This window comes from Harpegnathos saltator, unplaced genomic scaffold (genome assembly GCF_003227715.2).
Source record: "Harpegnathos saltator strain DR-91 unplaced genomic scaffold, Hsal_v8.6 scaffold433, whole genome shotgun sequence".
In the NCBI taxonomy this organism is placed as follows: Eukaryota; Metazoa; Arthropoda; class Insecta; order Hymenoptera; family Formicidae; genus Harpegnathos; species Harpegnathos saltator.
The window spans coordinates 283,005-309,261 of record NW_020230243.1 but is presented as its reverse complement, the minus strand read 5'-3'; the positions used below and the strand labels follow the sequence as shown (position 1 = coordinate 309,261).

The window sequence follows — 26,257 nt, the reverse complement described above, 5'->3', positions numbered from 1 at the left end:
GAGGCTTGTCTTCGATGTTGAAATCTCTATCCTTGAAACGTCGAAACCATTCCTTACATGATTTATCAGTTGGAGCAGCGTCACCATAAACTTCAACAAGCATTCGATGGGCTTCAGCTGCACTTTTCTTCCAATTAAAGCAGAAAATTAAAACCTCCCACAAATGCTGCTTGGTTAACATAAAATTCGACATTTTCAACACTGTAAAAAGCAAGGTTTTTGTATGAAACTCAAAGCGATATAAACTGGATATTATTGGCAGATGTCTAACCTCTCTGAAACCGCCAAAATCGGCAGTCACTATGAACCATTCATAACAGCCGGAGCCATCTTTTGAAAACGGACCGAACTAATTTGTACACCCAATATATTTCTTGGATTCATCGACATTGCAAAATCACTTCTTTCGAATCAAGAATTATCATATAATGAATTGTTAATATAATAGCGGAACGAAATTCACAAGGAATAGTTTATTATAGCCGATCGCCAACGGACGATAAATACAAGAAATAAAAACAAGTTGATAATATCTCAAATAAATGTCTCTATCGTAAAAAAAAAGAAAATCGGGCGTCGACTCTCATTTGTTTCATAGAAACATTTATATGCGATTTTGATTTTGTTAACTCAGATTTATACTTTCTCTTATGCCTTATATTTATTCACTTATTTATATTCTTTTTATTTATATATTGTCATTCATGTTCATTTATATTATTTATTGAAATTCTGGACTTGAACAGCAAAAAATCTATTAATGTTCAAAACGTTAATTTTAACATCCAGAAAATTTATATAATTAATATCCTTGGAAGTTTACAATAAACCTTAAAAATCTTACGAGTAAAACACATTACAATAATAATCATAATAATAATAAACTGCGATAAACGAATTATATTTTGACTTCCAACTTCAGATTAGTAATTAGAGGCCCCAAAAACCTCCAGATATCAAAGTTTGAATCAGCCATCTTTTTACAATTTTGGTTCGCCATATTGGGTCCACCATCTTGAATTTTGTAATTTTATCTCCAGATTCGTAATCAGCGATCTTAAAAACCCCTTACTAACTAGTTCAATGGAAGACATGTTTGACGGAAATCACATGTAATATATACAAAGGGTTGAAATAGTGCTCTCATGTTCAAGGATCAAGGGGTGATTTCCACCCTTAAAATGCATTGTTAGCCGATATAAAAAAACATGTGCTCAATATTTTTCAATGTTCTACGTGCATGCCAAATTTTATTGGAATCGATGAGTTGGGTAGTGTTACTTGTGAGTATCGGTGCAAGTAACAAACAAGGCGATCATTGATGCAAACCAAATCAAGATCGTTGGGAGGAATAGTCAAACACTCATGGTGGGTTAGTTGTGAACGAAACTTATATACGATGGAAACACGCATGATGATGCCGAAATATGAAACTCAGTACACAGGTAACAACGTGCAGCCGTATCAATATGGCACGAGCGTCTCGGTCATGTGTGTTACAAAAAGCTCAGACAGTTAATCGCCAATGAAGCAGTTGAGGGCGTGAATGTCTCGAGAACAAGTAGGAGTGACAATACAAACAGTTCTAAGTTTGAAACACTATCGGACTTGATGAAAATATTTCCAAATCCCACTAAGGTTTGCATCGTGCCGTTCATCTTTGATTTTCCAATCCTTTCGTAGACGTTTCTTCACATCAAGTTTACATCGTTGTCGAGTAAAGCAAAGTATTTTAATCCTCAAATATTAACAAGAACATTTCTATCATCGATACTTGTCACGCAATTCACTTTAAACGTTGTTAATTCCGATTGCTGTCTCAAAGGATACTCTGTCACAATGTGTCCGAAATTGTTACACTTGAAACATTTTGGGCCCTTGTCACCGTCTTTGCAATTTTTAACTTCATGCTCCGTCGATCCACAGTGAAAATAATACCTCTTTTTCGGTTGCTTATTATTTGACTTAGCAAATTGCATAATCTTCGTCTCCTTCACGTCGTTCTTCGTGTTGATCTTGTTACGTCCTGGAGGAGGAACACAACTTGACGCTTGCTTTCACAAGCTCCGACGTACTCGCAAATCTGCGGAACAGATCAAGAATCACAGAAGAATGACCCCTTTATCTGGCGCAGACGTACGTCGGTAGTCCTTTATTTAGGTCAAAGAACTGAATCTTTTTACCTGGGATAGGACCGTGAGCGACAGTTGAGGGAAGGGAGAATTTTTGGTTGAAAATAATTATTTGGAAAACGTGATTGGTTTACAATTATAAACAACATGTTTTATTAGTGACTAGACGGAAGTTCACAATGAAATAAAATTTGTAAGATTTTATAATGTGTCCGTATACATATGTGGTTAATAATCGCGTTCAGAACAATGATTCTCGATTACTCAAAACAATATTCCGTGTTCGTTATGTCCGACTGTGATCAAAAGGATTGGGCCACTGACACCGGATTTTACTATTAAGGAGAAATGCCAAGGGGGATAGAAAACGGAAGTAAAACGAAAGGAAAAAAAAGAGAGAGAAGAAAGATAAAACATGAAACGAAAGAGGTCACTCAGGTGAAGAATACTGGTCGGTCTAAGCCACAAGTTGGCTAGATTGTTAAGAAACCCTGAAGGGGTGCTGGAGAGAAGCGTCTGTCCTGGGTGCTGGATCGGCGAGAAGTGAGTGAGGCTTTTGACTTTTCTCAAAAAGTCAGCTCGGTTGAGAGAATGGGGTTTTGGAGGAAATGTTCCAGAAGATTATTTTATAGGAGATAAGATGCATGTGGCAATAAGAGGATTTCGAAAGTCTTTTGTAAATAAAAAAAACGTGGCAGCTATCTTAAGAAGTAAATATCGATATTTCTAAGAACGATGTCGCGGTACTGTTATTAATGGTTAAGCGCGTGGGAAATAGGACAGGAGTTGGTTCAAGATTGTTAGTATTTTCGGGGTATCGAAAATTCCAGAGATATCGTCGTGTGGTATCATGCCTGAGCGCATTCGACCATATGATAAGTAATAAATTCGATTTCCCGATATTTATAAAAGAAGCCTAGGGTCCGCTGAGTCAGCAGGACGTAACAATCTTCTTTGTCCCAATTTTCTTTCGCTGTATTTTCTCTTTCATTCGGTCATAAATCTCAAAATTCTTCTTCAACTCGTGTATCATGCGAGAATTATGTAAAATTGTTTTGTTGGCTTCATCATCAGGAATTCCATCAATTATATATTGAAGTAAAGCATCTTCTTCGATATCAGTCTGTCTAGCTATTTCCTGCATGGAATAGATGTATTGGCGGCTAGTTTCGCCAGCCTGAAGACGTCGTTTAAATAATTGACTATGAACAGCAGCACTATTTAATTTAACTGAAAATTCTTACTTTAATCAATGTTTAAGATTAAATATTCCACGAAGTGACTCTTTTCAAAGGATATAAATTGCTTGGCCGATCCTGTCAACATGCGTTTATCATATATTAACATTTGTAAATTGCCCCATTGTAACAACTCACTCATATCCTCGAACTCAGAGATCCACTTTTCAATCGATAATTTATTATATCATCACCTGAAAAATACGTGAGAGTTTCTTCTACATCTTTTATCGTAAAATTATTACGTCTACACTGACCTCTGTGAAAATCCCTTTTTTGCGAATAATCGCTGTCAGATGATTCACTTCCACTTATATCGTCAGTATCTTCGGATGACAATGTTCTCTCCTTTTTTGCATGCAAGCGCTGTTTTCCCGCAGTATCTTCGTCGCATTTTCGCATTATCGCAGATTTCCTATTAATTTTCTTTCCTATTAATTTTCTTCGATCGTCTTGTGTTTTCCATTTCTTCCTTCCTTCCTTATTACTCATATTCTCATCATCCGATGCATCGCCACTCTCCGATGATTCTTCGCTCGCAATATCTTTTACGTCGTTGTTGACGTTAACAAAATTTTCACTTGCTCTTTGCAATGATTGCTGTCTCTCACAAGCATCTTGAAATCTTTTCTTTAATTCGGCTTTATTTTCAATGGTTGGCAAATTTAGTCGTCTCAAAGCATTTTTAAAATCCGTTATCTTCATTTCATCTACATTTCGATCAGATTGCTTCTTCATCTTTTGCGACTTAGCTCTTTTGTTTTTTGTGGTCGTTTCTACGGAATTCATTCCGTCTCCTGCATCCGTCTCGCCACCATTATCGTTAGTTCCTTGGTTTTCCGGTTCACAACTGGCCATCTTCTACAAACGATCAGCTTGACTTTTCACTGAACAACTTTATATCGACTTTACAACTATAAGTTTCAGCTTCACGACTGTATAATTATTCCTCTGTACAACCGGTTTTTTGTACAACTTCTGTTAAACTGCGCGACTATCACCGACTGTTTGAAACTCACGATGACGTTTCGCCTATCCCGGACGAGCCCCCAAATTTTGTAAGATTAAATCTTACGGTATCTTGAATTGCGTAAAAGATCAGACGAATTTTCACACTTTTAAATATAAAATATATTTAGTAACTTTACAGAGAATGTTTTCCTTTCCGTGGTCAAGCGCGTTCTGTTCTTTTTCTATTTTAACGCCGTTGTTATTGGCAATGAAACACATAAGATTCATATAATGTAATTAATGTATAAGGGCAAACGATTTCTACATTGCGATTCCTATATACAAAGTCATCGAAAAGTATCGGACCCCCCTAATATCTTCAGTTAGAATGCATTTTGGAGGAAATATCCAATAGCAAAGTTATATGGTTTCAAGCGGGGAGTAAGATGATGACCTTGACTTTGATCTCGACCATGTCCTTCAAGGTCATTTCAAGGTCAACCTTTTTTTAATGGAACCCCCAACATTTTATTGCATATTCTTATAGCTTATCTCAAGAGCTTTCCAAAACACTATAATGAAACATTTTTTCATTAAGTACTTTTCGAGTTATAAAGGTTTGAAGTTATCAATTTTTTGACACAAAATGTAAAATATCTTGTAAAATATTATTTAGTTTTCAGTAATTATAACCTTAATACTTTTGTGCGCGATATAATGAGACCAATTAATTGGTTTAAAGAAAATACATTAATCGAAAAGTATCGGCTCCCCCTAATATTTTCAGTAAGAATGCTTTTTGGAAAAATGTTCAATAGCAAAGTTGTACGGTTTCAAGTGGTTATGCTAGTAGGCTATGGCGGAAAACTGCCCGAAGGTGATCGCGAGAAGCTGCTCGAATGCGTGATGTTCGAAGGCGTTAGCGGGAATCTGCCCGAAAGCGTTGGCGGGACCGATCTTTATTATCTCTCTCTCGCAAGCACCAATAGTAATACAAGCTCTTGAGCAAACAATGCGGATCACTGATTTGAATCTTTGATGCAGTACTGTCTTCTTCTTAGAGAGCAGCAGTCACCTCGTGGACGAAAACGAACAGCCCCAAAAATTATTTCTGTAACAAAAGAAGCCATTGCGCTTCAACTGATTGTCCCAAACATCTTCATTTTGCTTCCAATAACCCAGAATTTTTTCGTAAATATAATTGATCTATTAGATTTTCAGTTGCTCAACGAGCTTTTTGCTAGTGCTGGTTGAAATAAACAAATCGATAGTTGGACCAACACTTAATAATTAGTATTTTTGTTTACTTAATTGTTTAGATCAATTTCCTATCACTTACCTGATTAATTCTTCTTTGCTGTAATTAAGAATGGCGGAGCTTTCTGAAAGTGATCGAATAACACTGTTAATGATGTGAGGATGGGGGGAGATCAACAAAGAGGGTATAAAACAGTAACGCGATTATTTAATGAAAATTTTCGGAATGAAAATAATAGGATTTCCAAAAGTACTGTAATCCGTACTATTCAACGTTTCGAGGATATTGGTAGCGTTAAAAGCCGCCCAAGATCTGGTAGACGTAAAACAGCAACAAATAATGATAAGGCATTAGATGTTTTATAGTCTTTCGTTGATAGTCCCCCCACATTTCCATCAATTGCGTTACACAAGAACACGAAGTCGGTCATGCATCTGTCAATAAAATTCTGAAATTGAATAAATGGCATCCATACAAACTCCATTTGGTCCAAGAGTTGTCCGAAGACGATTTTGATAGACGCATCGAATTTTGTGATCTTATGATGGAGATGATTGTCGACGATCCCCTATTACTTAATAATATTGTTTTCTCTGATGAGGCAACATTTGAACTGACTGGAAATGTAAATAGACACAATTGTAGATACTGGAGTGACGTTAATCCTCACTGGAAAAGAGACAATCATACCCAATATCCACAAAAAGTTAACGTATGAGCTGGTATTCTGAATGGTAGACCAGTTGGCCCTTTCTTCATTGAAGGCAATTTGACAGCACAAGTATACACAGTCATGCTTCGCGAACAAATTGTTCCAGCTATTCGAGACATAGTTGGTGGAAATATGGATGAAATTTATTTCCAACAGGATGGAGTTCCACCTCATTGTCATTGTCCGTCAATATTTGAATGACGTCTTTCAGAATAGGTGGATAAGGCGAAGGGGTCATATTGAGTGGCTACTTCGGTCTCCGGACTTGACCCCACTTGACTTTTTTTTGTGAGATTACTTGAAAAGTAAAGTTTATGCCACCAAGCCTCAAGATTTAAATGATTTAAGAGGGAGAATAACTCGAGAGATAGAACTAATACCGCCAGAAACGTTCCGGAATGCGGGTTCAGCTGTTTATAACAGATTAGCACATTGCCAGGCTGTTGAAGGGCAACAATTTGAACATTTGTTGTGAATTGTTTGGTACAATTGAATATTTTGCCCAAGCTGACCAATTGGAATGAAATTCGCCTTATCTGATCGGAATCATACACCATTCTTGCCTTAACTGGCCGGAATCAAACACCACTCTTGCCTTAACTGGCCGGAATCACAGACTACTCTTGCCTTAACAGGTCGGAATCACACACCACTCTTGCCTTAACTGGTCGGAATCACACACCACTCTTGCCTTAACTGGCCGGAATCACACACCACTTAACAAATTGTTAACTTCAAACCTTTATAACTCAAAAAGTACTTAATGAAAAAATGTTTTATTATAGTTTTTTGGAAAGCTCTCCAAATGAGCTATAATAATATGCAATAAAATGTTGGGGGTTTTATTTAAAAAAATAAGGTTGACTTTGAAATGACCTTGAAGGACATGGTCAAGGTCAAAATCAAGGTCATCAGCTTACTCTCGGCCTGAAACCATACAACTTTGCTATTGGATATTTTCTCCAAAATACATTCTAACTGAAGATATTAGGGGGGTCCGATACTTTTCGATGACCCTGAATATATTCGATCATTAAGTAGTAAATAGAATGAAAATCGGTGAGTGAATCCGTTATATATGAACGCTTAAAGTTCCGTGCCCCGAAACATTTCAATCGATTCTAGCACGGAAATTAATAATTTTAGAAACAATTTTTTCGAATAACATGATTTCTCTTTCAATCTAGAACCCACTAATGTTAAAATTTTTTGGTGATGTTATTTAAAAAAACGAAGTTGATGCCTCCCACGCCAGGGATGATTGCGGAAATAAAAATAAATCTACGTAAAGGGCACATCGAGACGAGAAGACCGAATCTAAAAGCATTAAACTCCATCTAGCCATTTTAGAAATTTTGAGTTGTAACATTTTATTGCTTACTTTGTATAATTGCACTTTATGAACATACCTTTTTATGCACGTAAATAGAAGAAATGCACTCTATTTCAATTAAATACCACAATATTAGCACATAATTAATTAAAGATTTAAATTTTGTAACATTAAACAATAAGAAGATATATTTATAATAATCAATAGAAATACAGCTCAAAATGTGATCTTTCTGTGTTATTATATGGTTTTATTTTCTGCGTCTTTTATGTTTTAAAATTATTGAATTGTTACTTCATTTATTAGAAATTGAGCGTATTTCCTCATTATTATTACGCACATAAAACGGTATGTTGGTAAAGTGAGCTCTGTGAAGCTGGCATTCCCAAATTCAAATTTTCATAAATCACAGGTAGCATTCGTTTGTCCACGATTTGTCCATATTTATCCAACACAAATTTTCATTTGTCCACCTCTCAAAAAAAAGTTATGAGCAAATAAAAGTTTCGACACCAGCACCCCCATGAAAATATTTCTTCAATTTCAAAGCTGAATTGTCCATGATTTGTCCACGTTTGTCCAACAAAAATTTTCATTTGTGCACCTTTCAAAAAAGAGTTATGAGCAAAAGAAATTTCGATACCAGCACTCTCATGAAAAAATTTCTCCAATTTCAAAACACCGCTGGATTGTCCACGATTTGTCCAACCAAAATTTTTGTATGTCCCCCATTAAAAAGTAAGTTATAAGCAAATTAAAAAATTGAATGTATATGGAATTGACACCCCAGATACGAATTTTTATAAAAATTAGTAAGGATGCTTGACTATAACTGTTCTATGTATAGTTAAATAAAGAAAATAAGAAACAGCAATTTGCTTACAAGAACACTTTTCTGAAAATTAAGCACTGCGGTCGTTTGTCCACCAGTTGCTTTCGTTTGTCCATGCATTATTGTCGTTTGTCCACCCAAGGGAACCGAGTAATTAACAAAAAAAATCAAAAAACTTGACTATAACTGTTCTATGTACATATGTCAAAATTTTCTGTAGATAGAGGGTTGGAATCGTTTGTCTACCCATTGCTTTCGTTTGTCCATATATTATTGTCGTTTGTTCACCAAACGGAATCGAGGAATTAACAAAAAAATTAAAATATTACTTTCCTACAACCGCTCTACGTACATGTGTCAAAGTTTTTTCTAGATTGTGGGTTAGTAGAGCGGTTGTAGTGAAGTATTTTAGTTTTTTTGTTAATTACTCGATTCCCTTGGGTGGATAAACAACAACAGTCCTTGGACAAACGAAAGCAACGGGTGAACAAACGGTTCCAAACTTCAATCTACAGAAAACTTTGATACATGCACGTGGAGCGATTGTTCTCAAGTATCTCAAGTATGTTCTCAAGTATATATCCCTTTTTTTGTTAATTACTCGGTTCCTTCAGGTGGACAAACGACAATAAAGCATGGATAAACGAAAGCAGCGGATGGACAAACAATTCCAACCCTCAATCTACAGAAAACTTTGACACATGTACATAGAACGGTTATAGTCAAGTATTTTAATTTGTTTTGTTAATTACTTGATTTCCTTGGATGGACAAACTACAATAATGCATGGATAAACGATTCCAACCCTCAATTTACAGAAAACATTGACACATGTACAATAGAAATGGGCACTTGAATTTGAACTTGACTTAAAGATTAAATTTAGAGGTTAAATCAAGGTCAACTTTAAAATCGTAAATGGGAAGATCTATCTTTACAATATAATTTTTTTCTCTAATTTATCCCATTAATCCAATTAACTGAAATAACTTTTGTCTCAAACAACTGTTTATTTACCTAATACATTTTTAAATATTTAAGGAAAAGCTAGTAACTTTTTCAATATTCAGCTTATGATATCTAGATAATTATTTGTCGGAAAAAAGTGGGGTTCTAGACATTTTTACTCTATTTGTTCTCAAAAAGAAACTATTACAATAATACTTTAACTTTTGTTAACTTGATGATATTAAAGATCATCATGTTAACAAAAATTAGGACACTATTAAAACAGCATATTCTTAAGATCAAATAGAGTAAAAAAGTCTAGAACCCCATTTTTTCTTCTGACAAATAGTTACGGAAATATCGTAAACTAAATATTGAAAAAGTTACTAAGCTTTTCTTAACCCTTTGGGTACATTTGACGGCTGATACTCGTCATGCGCATGTTTTAGCGTAGTAACAATTGACGAGTCCGACTCGTCATTTCATTTAAAACAAGGTTTGCCCTGTCCTGTGTGAGCGAACGAAGCGGGCGGCGCAGGCGTTATCCTACGTCGGCAGTAAACACAGTTTGTTGAGTTGTCAGTATCGCATGACGCTCTAACCTTGCGTGTATCAAACTGAGATTGTTTGAACGATATTTAGCGATTCATTTATAAGCACTCTATTCCATAATGTCGGAAATAAAAACTGCATTTCATGAAGATGGCAATGAAAGTGATTTTGAGCAATTTGATGAAGAATTTTATAGTGATTCTTCAATTAGTGAATTAGGAAGTGAAGATAATAGCGAATTAGACAATGACAGTGATGATAGTGAAATACAACCAATACGACGAAGATGCGCGAGAGTCTTATCGAGCAGTGATAGTGAATCTTCTGATGAACCATTGCAAGAGGAATGGAAATGGGAAGAAAAAGAAAATGTAGCTGATATAAAACATTTTTCTGACATCGCTGGAATCAGTTCTTTGTGCCTGCGAAGAAGTAGTAATTCCCCTCGCCTTTGAAAGTGTTGAAGCAAGTCCTAACTGAAGATTTTTGGGATATAACAGAAGAGACAAGTAGATATGCCAGACAAATGATAGAAAAAGAAGGTTCTGCAAAAAAAGAAACCAAAGATGGTTTCCTGTAAGTTCAGATGAAATAAAAGCATATATTGCATTATGCATTTTGATGTCTCAAGTAAAAAAATTAAAACTGCATATGTATTGGTCTAAAAGAAATATTATAAATACTCCAGTTTTTGCAAACACTATGCCACGGGATAGGTTTTCTGATATTTCAAGTTTCCTGCATTTTACAGATAATGAAAGAACAAATAAAGATGATAGAATAAGAAAGATTAGAAATATAGTGGATTACTTGAATAATATATTCTTTCATATTTATACTCCAGAGAGTGAAGTATCTGTTGATGAATCACTTATGAAGTTCAAAGGACGATTGAGTTATATTTAATTCAACCCCTCTAAATAAGCACGATTTGGCATAAAATTCTACAAACTTTGTGAATCTTCATCAGGTTATTGTATTTGTTACGTCCTGCAGATTTAACTAACAAAATTGTCTTTTCCTCTCGCGGATTTATATTCTCCTAATATAACTATAATAGGAATATATACATATATACTACATGGGCTGAAAAGTCTTTGGCTTAACAATGAAAAAACGATTTTTTTAATGAAAAAAGTGTTTTATTCCTCGACATAATCTCCATTTAGAGTAATGCACTTAGTGTAACGGTCCGCTAACATTTCGATGCCGGTCTTATAGTGCTCAGTGTCAAGTCCCTCAAAATAGGCATTTGTTTCCAACTTGACCTCCTCATTCGAGTAAAATCTTTTACCAGCGAGCCACTGCTTCAGTCGGGAAAAAAGGAAATAGTCACTGGGGGCCAGGTCTGGAGAATACGCGGGATGCGGGACCAATTCATAGCGCAATTTCTTTAATTTATCGGTCGTATCGCGAACCGAGTGAGCTGGAGCATTGTCTTGGTGAAACAAAATTTTTTTCTTTGCCAAATGTGGCCGTTTGACCTTGACCTCGTCGTCCAATCGATCCAGTAATGTACAGTAATATTCTTTATTGATAGTTTTACCATGTTCAAGACAATCAATGAATATTATATTATGCGCATCCCAAAAAATACTGGCCAAAACCTTGCCGGCTGATTGTTGTGTCTTCGGGTGCTTCGGACGGCTTTCACCAGGCAATAACCACTCCGCTGACTGCCGATTGGACTCCGGTGTGTAGTGATGGATCCATGTTTCATCCATTGTGACAAATCGACGCAAAAACTCCTTCTTATTGCGGTTAAACAGGGCCAGATTTTGCTTTGAAAGTCGAACACGTTCCGCTTTTTGCTCAATTGTCAAAAAACGCGGCACCCAACGCGCGCAAAGCTTTTTCATGTGTAAATATTCATGAATGATATGACCAACGCGTTCCTTTGAGATGCCTATGATGTTAGCTAGCTCACTCAATTTCATTTTGCGGTCATTCAACACGATTTCACTGATTTTCTGAATGTTTTCTGGAGTAACTGCCTCATTTGGCCTTCCTGAACGTGGTGCATCATTTGTGCTCGTACGGTTACGACGAAACTCAGCAAACCAATATTTGATGGTTGAATTCGGTGGGGCAGATGTGCCGTAACATTTATCAAGCCATGCCTTTGCTTCAACAGTGTTTTTTCCCATCAGGAAGCAATGTTTAATCAAAACACGAAATTCACTTTTTTCCATAGTAAAGATAAATTCAGAGGTAACGTCACTTCGAAAGCTATAACTTGTACACGAGTCAACGAAATATCATGAAATTTTTACAGCATCTAAGTTAAGGTTGGTACTCTATAGGAAATATAAGGATTTTTAGTTTGTGGCGCCATCTATATGTCAGGCCAAAGACTTTTCAGCCCATGTAGTAAATATAAATTAAGAAACAGATCCATCTGGCGGACAGCCGTCGCGCCAAATGAAAGGCGATTCGGAAAAATTTCATAACAGGAAACAGTGCCCTGTTGTAAAAATCTACACGTCTTCGTTTAAAGTTTATATCTGGGTAGTGTTCACCAAGTGTGTCCGTCGTCCTAGCTATAAAAATTTGAAACTCCGCGCTAACAAACCTTCAGTAAAACAAAGCAACTCAGAGCATCCCTGCTCTAAAACTTGAAACTTATACATCTTCCCAATCCAAAACCATATGTGCCCTATCAGTCAACCAACAAAGCCTACTTCACCGATGGTTATAAATCTGATCTCAACCCTTGATTTACGACATCTTGACTTTTCCAGCTGGCCACTTGTATACATTTCTCTATCTCACAAAAATCCACCACCATCACACTTGTCGCGCCTAATCATAACCTATCCACCCAAAACTATGAGACATCCACGCTCCACCCCTTATCCCATCTATATTCACGTCTTCTAAAACTAACTGTCTCCTCCCACGATGTCTTTTAACTTCGCTAATAGCTAAGACTTTTTTCCACTACTGTCAACCAGGACCAATAATAAAAATTAGTAACAAAATCTTTAACTTCATTGGGTTCTCCTTAGGTCTTCACCCCTCCCTAAAAGGGCTATCTCTCTACCCACCCTGATAGCTTCTGCCTCCGATCATTGATATAAAAACCGCGGTAATCCGCCTCCGCAAACAGAAGAACACGGAAACGAAAAAGCTCAGACTCGCACTCTCACGCAGATATTCAGAACTCAGATATTCAGAACTCGGATATTCAGATCTTGAGCATTAGGACTCAGATTCAAATCTTCAGAATTCCAATTCATTCAAATATTTTGTATTCAAATATTCAAGCATTCGAATTTTGGAAAAAGTGCAGGCTTCCTCTTTATATAAGTGAACGACTATTTGGTGCCTCAATCGGAATACGAATATTGGAAACGAGAACACCTACGCAGATCTGCGCCATTTTCACTTCTGCTTGTGTCAACTCATCCTGAATCAGTAGTAACTTTCATTTTCTTTACTTTATCTTTCCTACTTCTATTTTATTTACTCCACCCTTGTTTTGAAATCCGGTTTTAGTGGGCCATTACCATCATTCAGTGGTATCCATCCAACAAGTCCTTCGTTTCTTTGAGACGGTGTACGGGACTAGAGATCTATATGAATTCGAACATCATTTGCAATATCTCCGTTCCATTATAAATATTTCACTTGAAACAGACTTTCATCCAGACCCGACACTCCTACCCCCTTTCCTACTCCGACGTCTACCTATTAGTGCTCCCTCGTCTCCCCCACGCGCATCCACTCCTTCTACCCCTTCAATCTCATATTCTCCCGTCTCTTTTTCTGAACTGTCCACTCCTTTAAATTTGCCATACCACTCTCGTTCCCCTTCATCTGATTAACTTCCTATTCATATTCGTTCTCTTTCCCATCCTTTTCTTCTTCCATTTCAGACACTCACACACACACACACATACACTAATTCGTCTAGATATAATTATCTTAATAAATCTGTAAAATTCAAACCGCGCCGTTATATACTATAATAAATTTGCTAATTCAAACGGTACCGCTATATCATTTTGTCATCTTTATTTCAATAAATCTGTTAATAGTTATTATCACCAATTAATTTCAAAACCACTCCATCTTCCAACAGTCAACTCATGGTCCTATCCCCGATAAAGGGATTCGCGTCCCTGACCGAAAAACGGACCGCTCGTCGTACGTCGGTGCCCGAATAAAGGGACCCGTCAGGTCCCTGACCCGTTCACTGGCACGCGGTTATGAACGAGGTTCGCTTTATTCGCGAACGGAAAGTTGCGCTCCTCCTCTAGGACGTAACAGTATTCGCTTCAAAATCTATGTTGGTAAGGATAAAATACAGGGAGTTGATACACTTGCTTCTGAGAGTATCTTCATAGAAGTGGCACAACCTATTCTAAATAAAGGCCGCACGTTATACATGGATAATTGGTATTCATCGCCACAATTATTTTCAAATTTACTAAAAAATGATACAAATGTCGTTGGAACTGTCCGAAAAAACAGAAAACACATGTCAAAAGAGCTTGCTTCATTCAAGTTGAAAAAAGGGGAAGGCAAAATGTTATCCTGTCGTGGTTTATTGACATTGAAATGGAAAGACAAAAAAGATATTTACATGCTTAGCACGAAACATGCAAATGTTGACTTGGTAGATATAGGCAAAAGACGAAAAATGAAAGGTGGCAATATCGAAAATATTATAAAACCATCATGCGTGCTTGATTATAATAAAGGTATGGGAGGTGTTGATAAACATGATCAAATACTAGCATGCTTCCTTGTTATGAGAAAATATGTAAAGGGATATAAGAAAATTGCATTTCATCTAATAGATATGGCGATTTACAATGCACATATCCTATATTCTAAAATCAACTGCACAAACAACGTAGGCATAGTTTCCTGTCGCTTAGACATTGCTGAAGAATTATTGGAGCAAGTGTCATTACCAAATTATAATTGCCGTGGGCGTCCTTCACATAGCAATACGCCACTTTGTTTACAGGCGAAAAATTGGACACACTTTCCGGAGAATATTCCATCAACCGAGTCCAAGCAACACCCTACAAAAAGGTGCCGTATTTGTTATAAAAAAAATTAGGAGCGAGACTACATAGCAGTGCAAACAATGCCAAGTACCACTGCATTTGCCTACCTGCTTTGAAAAATATCACACCCTACAAAATTATTAGTAATTTGCGTTTTGTTATATTTAGTTGTTGGTTGAAAACTATTTATAATTAATTTTGTTTCTTTTATTTATTATTATTGTTTTGTAATTCTTACTAACTTGCATCTTGTTTAAACTATGTATATAACTAAAATAAATAAATATTTTTGTAAAATGTATTACATTTACATACGGGTCTATATAGCAACAAATTAAATACGTTTCGTTTCGTTATGTAAAGAAATCTTTAAATAAATCGGTACCCAAAGGGTTAAATATCTAAAAAAAATATTAGGCAAAGAAGAAAAAAGTTTCAGACAAAAGTTGTTCAAATTAATTGGAGAAAAAGGTGATATAATAAAAAATTGGTTCTTCCATTTGGGATTTTGAAGTTGATCCTAATTTGACCTTTAAATTTGATTCCTAGGATAAGTTCAAGCTCACCACTAGATACCCACTCCTAAACCCTAAAACTTTTATAGTTAACATTTTCTTCTCAAAAACATTATTTTTTTAAATTAATCCAAAATACACAAATTTCTAATACACTTTGTACGAGAATAGTCCCAGAAGTACTTGACCTGACGTATAGATAGAGTTGTTGTTTGAAAAGAACGACTATGGTAGAAAGTATCAACCTTATAAAGCTTAAGTTTGAAGTTTGACGACGCTACGTTGTTTAGTATTTGTTTGGCAGCCATCAATAGTGAACGCTCTCAATGAATTTGTAAACATGGAAAAAATTGGTCATCGTTATGTGATACAGTATTTTCATTTGAAAGGCCTCAGTCCAACCAATATCAAAGCGGAGCTAGATTCTACTCTGGGGGAGTCTGCTCCTTCGTTTACAACAGTAAAATATTGGGTGGCAGAGTTTAAACGAGGCCGTACGAGCTGCCAAGACGATCATCGCAGTGGTCGACCAAATGAGGTGACTACGCCAAAAATGGTGAAGAAAATCCACAAAATGGTATTGCATGACCGTCGACTGAAAGTACGCGAGTTAGCAGACATAGTAGGCATTTCAAAAAGTGCTGTACATCGCATATTGACTGAAAATTTGAGAAACATGAGAAAGCAAGATGGGTGCCGCGATTGGAACAAAAACAGCGACGTGAAGATGTTTCAATCGAGTGTTTGGCGAAGTTTCGCAGCAATAAAGCCGAGTTTTTGCATCGATTCATAACCATGGATGAAACATGGGTCCATCCTTCACACCTGAGACAAAGGAACAGTCAAAACAATGGACTAAGATGGTTTGATGGCTATTTTGAGGAGCTCGACGATTCCCACTATAAACAGGGTATCGAAGCTATTGAACATCGCTGAGAAAAGTGTATTGAGCTAAAAGGAGACTATGTAGAGAAATAAAGATATTTTTTCCCAAATTTTTTGTGTTTTCTTTGTTAGGTTAGGTACTTCTAAGCTGAGGGACTGAGGAATCATTCCAATGGCCGCCTCGTAACACCCTGCCGGAGGTGTCCCCCAGGTATTTTAGTGGGTGCGAGTCATAACCACCGGACTGCCCGCACGGTCCGTTGGTACCCATAAGGGATTTCACCTGGGTCATCAAAAAAAAAGGTCAAATACTTTTGGGACTACCCTCGTATATATTAGGTGATAAACTTAATTCCTGTCGTTTTTTCATCTCCAAAATTGATTTGTTTCAAAGGGAAGATGAATGAACTTTAATCAAAGTAATTTTCTCCATTTTTTCCTACTTTTTCCCATCTCTCCAGCAACAGGACAATCTCACGAATGGTAGAACGCGATGTCTTTCAAGGTGATCTATACATCCACCCATTTTTGGATTTCTTCGTAACTGGAGAAGTATACAGGGTGCACGATTTATCTGAAGACATTGAAATATCTCGAGAACTATGCATTGGATAAAAAAAGTGGTTAATGAAAGTTGTTAGTCTCGAAGGGGGACATCCAATGATACCAAACTCGACCTCTCACCCCACCCCCTGGGGGTGGGGGTTGGGGGCAACTTTGAAATCTTAAATGGAAACCCCCATTTTTATTGCAGATACGGATTCTACGCCACAAAATACGTAAATTTTGTCCGAAACTTTTTTTTTGATTCGTGATAGATGGCGCTGTAATCGCAAAAAATTATTTTCCGCAATTCTCCAGAAATGATCATTGGATTGAGAAATAAAAAATACCTGTTCAATATTTTTAAAGAACATAATAAAAGTTATTCCCCCCCCCATCCTCTCGGGGTAGGGTGGGTGATAACGTTCAAATCTCAAATGGGGACCCACATTTTTCATTGCAGAATTAGATTGTATGTGAAATTTTTATTGAAACAATTTTTTTCATTTGTGATAGATAGCATTGCACTGCCTTTTATAATAAGCCGTAGTTCGCCATACACCCACAGTGGCGCGTCGAGCAGTTCCCTCTTCGATTCGGATTCCCATTTGAGATTTGAACGTTACCACCCACCCTACCCCGAGAGGATGGGGGGGGAATAACTTTTATTATGTTCTTTAAAAATATTGAACAGGTATTTTTTATTTCTCAATCCAATGATCATTTCTGGGGAATTACGGAAAATATAATTTTTTGCGATTACAGTGCCATCTATCACGAATCAAAAAAAAGTTTCGGACAAAATTTACGTATTTTGTGGCATAGAATCCGTATCTGCAATAAAAAATGGGGGTTTCCATTTAAGATTTCAAAGTTGCTCCCACCCCCAGGGGGTGGGGTAAGAGGTTTGATATCATTGGATGTCCCCCTTCGAGACTAACAACTTTCATTAACCACTTTTTTTTATCCAATGCATAGTTCTCGAGATATTTCAATGTCTTCAGATAAATCGTGCACCCTGTATATCCGTAAGTGCGTATTGCATCGATCAGAAAAGATGATAATCCGATGCAAAGTCTGGAGAGCACGCTGGATGTGGGAGGATTTCTCATTCAAGCTTTAGAAGTATCTGCTTCAGGCTTGTCGCAATATGCAGTCGAGCGTTATCATGCAAAAGAATGCGACTTTGTATCAACTGTTGGCTATGGACGGTTTTTTTTTGTATCAACCCGTTACTCAATTGACATAATTGCTGTAATTGGTAGCGATCAGGTGTAACGGTTTCATTTGGACGCGAAAGCTCGTAATACAGCACATCCTCTTGGTCCCACCAAGTGCAGAGCAAGGTCTTATGCCCGCGAATATTTTTCTTCGACATTGAAGTGGATGGTTGGCCGGGCTCCACCCATGATTTCCTCCGCTTGGAATTATCAAAATAAATCCATTTTTCATTGCTAATCACGATACGCCACAATAAACTCTTTTTTTGCCTGGCAAGCAAAGAAATCGCGATAGATAAACGATTCAAAATAGTATTTTCTGACAACTCATGTAGTAGCCATATCCCTTCCTTATGAATTTTTCCCATGGCATGCAAACGTTTTGAAACAGTCATTGGAATAACATTTAACGTTTTCGACAATTCTAAAAGCGTTTGAGCTGGATTCTCATCGAGCAATTTTCTTGCAACTCAACATCTTCAAATTTTTCGGCTGTTCAGGTTCTTTGTCTCTCATGTTAAAATCACCATTTCGAAAACGCTCAAATCAAACTCTATGTTCTTTACAACGGAGTTTCATCACCACACATTTCGGATAATAAACAATGCATTTCAGCTGCGGTTTTCTTGAGGTCGAAGTAGTAAAGAAGCACATGTCGGAAAAACAGCTTATCGCGGTTCATTTTCAACCGATTGGAAAATCTCTTTGGCGTCGAGAAATTTAACCTGTGAGGACTGAATCACTTTCAGCAATATCTAAACTACAACAAACATGCGACTTCACCGTCAAAACTCGCCAATGTTGGAGTCGGCATCCTTTAGTAGCGAGCAGCAGGAATTAAATTTATCACCCAGTATATTACTTTTATACAGGGTGAAGAAAAAACCCCGGAACCCCTGAAAATTTCGAAAAATGTACACTTTATAAAAAAATGTTTCAGACAAAAGTTGTAGCGTTGAAAAGGATCTATTTACCGATCTTAACAATTTGACCTTGGGTGGCGTCATCAAGGTCAGGACAAAATCACCTCGGATTTTTTAAATGGAACTCCCAATTTTTTATTACATATTCTTATAGCCGTTCTTCAGATCTTTCCAAAGCACTATGGTTTTATTCAATTTGAATAAGCTGTTCCGAAGTTATCGAGTTTTTTAAAGTAAAATATCTAGCCAACTAAGGCAAGATCGGAGGATGATCCAGCCAACTAAGGCAAGATCGCAGGATGATCCGGCCAACTAAGGCAAGATCGGAGGATGATCCAGCCAACTAAGGCAAGGTCGGGAGTTGTCCGGCCAACTAAGACAATACTTGAAAGCTTTAAAGTAATTGTCCAAAATGTCCGCCATCAACAGTTTGACAATAAGCTAATCTATCGTAAAAAGATGAAACGGCTTTTTGAATGTATCTGTAATCAGCAGCTAACCTGAAAACGCCTTATCGTTCTTTCAACGGTAGATTTTGAAATGGCATTACCCTGATTACGAAAAGTTTCATTAAAAAGCCGCCTCACATCATTGTACGACCTTAGTCGATCATCCCATCTTCTCATCATCAAAAAAGATATGCGTTTTCGTTCTGAAAGACTTGTCATATTGACGAGCAGAAGTGGTAAGATTTAGTCTAATCGACTAAATTAATATTTGGATCGATTCAAAGTTATTCTAAAGACAGTGCTGAAGAATAATAATGAGCACGGAATGAAGTGCAATTAAGTCAGCTTACAACTAGCTTCAAACTGTTTTTTAATAATTTTCAAAAAAATGGAGGAATTTCAGTCGAGTTTGCGATTCACTAAACTGTAATGAGTATTAAATGAGTAAATGGAAGAAATAAACATCGAACAGCAGAATACTTCAAATAAATAAATAACTGAAATAAATCAATCAACGAAATTAAGACAAGCAAATAGGAACCAACGCCTGGAAGTTAGTCGCGCAATTATTTTTACAAGTTGGCTGGATCATCCTCTGATCTTGTCTTAGTTGGCTCGATCACTCCGACCTTGCCTTAGTTGGCCGGATCATCCTCCAATCTTGCCTTAGTTGGCTAGATATCTTACTTTAAAAAATTCGATAACTTCGGAACAGCTTATTCAAATTGAATAAAACCATAGTGCTTTGGAAAGATCTGAAGAACGGCTATAAGAATATGTAATAAAAAATTGGGAGTTCCATTTAAAAAATCCGAGGTGACCTTGTCCTGATCTTGATGACGCCACCCAGGGTCAAATTATTAAGATCTGTAAATAGATCTTTTTCAACGATACAACTTTTGTCTGAAACATTTTTTTATAAAGTGTATATTTTTCGAAATTTTCAGGGGTCCCGGGGTTTTTTCTTCACCCTGTATAACTATATATATTTGTTTGAATAGAAATTCCAACTAAAGTATATATTATATGTATATTATATGTGTATAAATGTCATATTGCATATTACTATGTTTGCTGAGTTATTACATGGAGTATCTTCGAACTATAAAAATAGGAAGAAAATTCATCTAATAACTATTGGTATGATATACAAAAAAATCTTACAATGGTAATCCAAAAACTTTTCTACAAAATGGAACAGCTTCGAAAATTTAAAGATCATCTTTTTTTCAACAGATCTCACACACATACACGTACATGCACGCACGCATCACGTACACACATATACAAGGTGAGTCAAAAAGATGGCCTCGAAGGACCCAATGTCTATGGGCTAAGAACAGGGCCACTAAACTCTTATGGGATTATAGGAGACAGTGTTTGCGCGCCCTCGCAAATTGAGTACCCTCGTATTCGGAACTAACATTTGACGCGTAATGTGCAGTCGGTAAAGTGTACTACAGTGTTGGGTTAGGCTAGATATCTATAAATATCAGAAACAAAAGTCAACTGTAGTTGTTAAATGGTGTTCAAGTGGTGTTGATCATACGCATTATTTTTACTCCATTTAACTCTTTTTGATTTGAGACAACATTGTGAACGGCGTTGAGATATATTCTCTGATATTCTCTCAGAGAAATTAGATATAGAAACTAGATATAAGATAGAATAGTTAGAAACTAGATATAAGATAGAATAACTAGATAGAAATTAGATATAGATATAGATATAGTAGATATTACAATATTATAAGGAAGGAAGGATATATATATTTTTTTATATGTGTAAAATCTAAAAATATATTTTAAAGATTAATTTATTAAATATTATAGAAAAAATGGTAGGAAGAGCGTGCTGTATTATTGAATGTAGTTCAGGGAAAAAAGCACCATCACATAGATTTCCAAAAAAAATCGAACGTAGAATGCAATGGTTCCTAAATTTACGAATAACACCTGTGTTAGAAGAAAAGGAAATAGAAAAAATGCGAGTTTGTTATAAACATTTTCGTGAAAGTGATTATAATAATACTCTCATAAAACGTTCTTTACTAGGTTTACTTTACTGCAGTTCCTTCTATATATGTGGACGAGGACAATGTAAAACATATTGCAACAAGTACAGACTTTCCACAAAATATATCTGAAATGAAAGAGACAGAAAATAGTGAAGAAAGAAGAAATAATGAAGAATTGCAAAGCTGTGAAAAATTACAAAATTGCAATGAATTAGAAAACAGTAACGAATGGTAAGTCTGATAGTATCAATATTTCTGAAACAAAGTTGTTATTTATTGACGGAGTCTATTAATGGCTCAAAATGGATATATTGAAAGTCTATTAATGGCTCAAGATATAACATTGTTAAGTATGAATAATGTAATATAATAATGTAGAGTTAGAAGAAAGTAAATTTCTTATTCTTCTATTAACAGCTCTGTGCAACTCACTGATCTCAATATGACATCTCAAAGCACAAGTAAAAATACAAATTGTTCTGCTCATATTTCTTCCTGCAAAGAGCAATGTCATGTGTTGGAAGTTCGAATGGATGAACAAATGAAATTAATGCAAGAACAAAATGAGAAAATAGAAAAAATAAAACAGCGACTACAACAACAACAAAAAAAGATTAATATGATACAGCATCAACGTAGGAGATCTGAACTCGGAGAAATCACAAGAAAAAATGCATTATCTCCAAAGGCCAGTAGATTGTATGAAAAAATAGTACAATTAAAGAAAAGTAAAAGACGTTTGACATATGTAGTCAACCAAATGAAAGAGAAAAAAAAATCACTAACATTAAGTACGACTGACAAAAAAGGAAGAATCGGTAAAAATGCATCTGTGCGACAACAATTTATAGATATGGTATTGAGAAATAATAATGTACCATCACAGGTATAAAATTCCAAAGTTCTAGTAATGTTCCAATAATTTTATTACAATTAATGTTACGCTTAATATAACATGACTTACTATATTATTTATTAGCATTTTGTACTTTTTCTTTACTTATAACATTTTGTACTTTTTCTTATGACACTTTGTATAAATAGCTCTATATTTTGCAATTTCTTTTGTTTGAATTTGATACATGTATGAAAAGTACAATATTTACTTTTTTTACATTGAGGAAAAAGAAAGAGATAATATTAAATGTCAAATAACAAATTGATAATTAATTTAATTGTAAGAAAAACATTAATTCTTTGCATTCATGATCATTATTTTCAATCAATTATATATATTTATCATTTATAAATATTTTCAATTAATTATATTTTAAGTACTTGCAGAATAATATTAATATGTTATATTAATATTATTTTACATTGATCGATATCATGCATTTATTGTACTCAAGTTATTTTAATTAATACAACAGGCAAGACGTTACACAGAACAGGACAAAATGTTTTGCATCAACATTTATCGCAGATCACGTTCTGCATACAATTTTTTAGAAAAATATCTATTATGTCCATCTAGTACCACTTTAGATAATCAATTTAAAAAGATTAATATTAATACTGGATGTAACAATATTATTTCGAAATATCTAAAACAAGTCGCCAAAGAGATCAGTGATATAAAAGATTTATATTGTATTGTAATTTGGGACGAAATGTCCTTACAACCTGCCGTACAATATAACGAAAAAGAAGACAAAATTATTGGTTTTGAGGATTGGGGAACGAGACGAATACGTAAATTCGCTGATCATGCGATTGTGTTTTATATGAGATGTCTCACGCGTGGCACTCATATGCCTATTGGTTACGGCTTTTGTAACAATACAACCAATACAGTTCAACTTTTAAGATGTAAGATCAAAGAATGGTTGACGATAATCATAAAATCCGGTTTCAAACCAATCGGAACTGTATGCGATCAAGGAAGCTCTAATATTGCAGCTATAAATTATTTAATTCAGGAAACCAATCATAAACGATAAGAATAAAAAAACCCAGTAAGTACAATTGTTATAAATTTACATTTTTACTACTTATAAATTATGTATGTGTTCATAATACCAAAATATTTTAATTTTTTTTTAATATTTTCTTTTCATTTGTTATTTTTTTTCTTTTCTTTTATAATATTGTAAATAATATTTAAAATATATTTATTATGTATTATTAATAATTTACAGAAAATACTTTTGTAGTCAAAGAACAAGAGATTGTTCCGCTTTATGATTATGTTCACCTCCAAAAAGGAGTACGTAATAATTTATTAACAAAAGATCTTCTTGACAAATACAAGAAAAAAGACGATAAAATGTTTGCGTCTTGGACTCATATTATAATATCATATGAAATAGATAAACATTCACTTTTAAGACAAAGACAGATGCCAAAATTAAGTGATGAACATATTTTTATGGATATAATTCCAAAAATGAAAGTAAAATATGCGACTCAAGTCCTTAGCCACACGGTAGCAAATTTCATGGACATTATATTGAGTTTGAATCAAGGTACAAAACATTTATTCATAAGTAAGATAAAAGAAAAGATAAATAAAAAATAATATAATATGAATAAATAAAAATTATAGAATAATATAATATAAATAAATAAAAGAAAATATATATTATAAATAAAATAAATAACTAAAATACATAAAACTAATATTATACAAATAAAAAAATAATATAATACAATATAATTTGAATATATAAAATAATGCATAAAAAAATAACATTTACTGGACTTACGAAGCTATTTATATATATGTAACATGCATTATATTCAAATAGTATATTTTATTGCAGGTGTTGTCAATACTAAAAAAGGCCAAATACAATTACCTGTAGATGCCGTCGCAACATCAGAAATTATATTATTTTTCGACGATCTTTTCGATTCCTTTAATGGGAAAAAAGATAAAATACTTTCCAGCATTATAAGTATTACAAGTGAACATCTTATTTTTTGGCAAGAAGCATGTAACAAACTTCGACGTATGGAATTTGTCGAAAAAATAAATCATATTTCTCTGCGAAGAAATGCCCCAAAATGCTTGCACAATTGGATCTGGACTATTAATGGCGCAAAACTATTATGGAATATGCTCTATAATGTCGGATTTTCACATTTAAATTTAAAATATATCAATCAAGATCCTATTGAAAACTGTTTTAGGCAAATAAGAGATAATGGTCATAGGAACATAAATCCGTCTCCGTATCAATTTGGTGCTTGTTTTAAGACTTTAATTACGACAAATTTGACATCCCGACATTCGCTTTCATCTAATTGTGAAGGAAATGAGGAAAATTCATCGCTAGCTTTATTAAATATGTTCTCTGTTGATGAAATTACAATTTCAGAGGAAGAGAAACATATTGAATGTACAGAAGCTGCAATATCAGAAACAACTGATACACATTTATTTATAGACGCGCAGAAAATATTACAAAATATTATATAAATATTACAAAATATTATATAAATATTACAAAATATTATGCGTTATGAATTACTAAGAAAATGCACAGAATGTGAACAAATGATAAATAGCCAGCTCATTTTAGAAATCATCAAAAAATCAATTGATATTTTAGAAATAAGATTTTCTTATATTTGCCATGAAACGAAAATTTTAAACAAATTAATACATATGTTAAACACAGAAATATTGTTGATGCCGACGCATTGTATCAATCTTAAGAATATTATGAGCAAAGAAATAGCAAAATATTTTATATTACAATGGTGTAAATTTATTAATAACATTTTAAATGGAAAAATGCAAGATGAATGGTTTAGTAATTTTATGTATAATGAAGCTAATAGGATGGCAAAACGGTATTTAAAAAAGAATTGTAAACAAAATCAACCCAACAACGGCAAAAAGTTCTCATAGGCTAATATTTATCAGTTATTGTATTTTTCGAGAACTGTGGTGACATATTATATTTAATACTTGCAAACAAAATGTTTAATGAATTTTAATTATAACAACAACAATCTATTTTTTCTTTTGTAATTTTCAAATTTTATTTCTATTTAAGTTTTAATTATACTGGTCAACAACGATTATATTTAATAAATACTTTTTACTATTTCTTAAATTTTTTGATATACTGATTGTGAGTGTGAAATTAAAGACAGTAACAGATCTACCTCATTCTGCATTAAGTTCCACTTATAGCCCAATATTATCTTATCAATGCATTAAGAAATATCATTTCATATTATTATTTTGATTTCTACAAATAATATGGAATGATATTGTAAAATATGTAAAATACATAGCACAGGGAATTCAAATAAGATAATTCTTTTCTGAGAGTTGTCAAAAATAAATTCTTTTTGCATCTGAAAATGAACTCATAATTAATGATATACGCCTGAATTCTTGTAAAATTCTCTATGTAAAACTTTTATTTTAATTTTCATTCGGACTTCATATTCAGAATCAGTATATCAACAAACATAATAAACACTAAAAAGTATTCACTTAATAAAATCATTGTTATTTCGTTATACCAAAAATGTGTTACAAAAAGTTATATTCGATATAAAAAATGGTAATAAAATTTGAAATCAGCGTAAATAAATATACAAAAGTCATCTTCTTATTTCCATTTAACAGAAACAAAAGTTAAAATTTGTTCTGTATTATTAAACATATTTATCGACTGAGTACAGAATATAGTACAGAATCGATATTTAGTTCCGATTACGAGGGTACCCAATTTGCGAGGGCGCGCAAACACTGTCCCCACATAA

At 34.5% G+C, this 26,257-nt stretch overlaps 2 protein-coding genes across 6 annotated transcripts in view; one reads left to right on the top strand and one right to left on the bottom strand.

The window, feature by feature from the left end:
- The window catches only part of Pfas (phosphoribosylformylglycinamidine synthase), a 145,214-nt gene that overhangs the window by 79,446 nt on the left and 39,511 nt on the right, over positions 1–26,257 (bottom strand). The window contains exon 1 of one of the 5 annotated variants that reach the window (XM_025301589.1): positions 14,879–15,000. The exons of the other annotated variants lie outside the window; for them this stretch is intronic. The gene's annotated coding sequence lies outside the window, so the exon portion shown is untranslated. Of the gene's footprint in view, positions 1–14,878; positions 15,001–26,257 lie in introns of those variants that run through there. 5 annotated transcript variants of the gene reach the window in all.
- On the top strand, positions 21,312–25,222 carry LOC112589217 (uncharacterized). The gene is made up of 5 exons (XM_025301590.1): positions 21,312–21,760; positions 21,947–22,415; positions 22,903–23,487; positions 23,671–23,997; positions 24,295–25,222. The coding sequence occupies exons 1-3, from the start codon at positions 21,660–21,662 to the stop codon at positions 23,470–23,472; spliced, it is 1,140 nt and encodes a 379-aa protein (XP_025157375.1). The 5' UTR covers positions 21,312–21,659; the 3' UTR covers positions 23,473–23,487; positions 23,671–23,997; positions 24,295–25,222.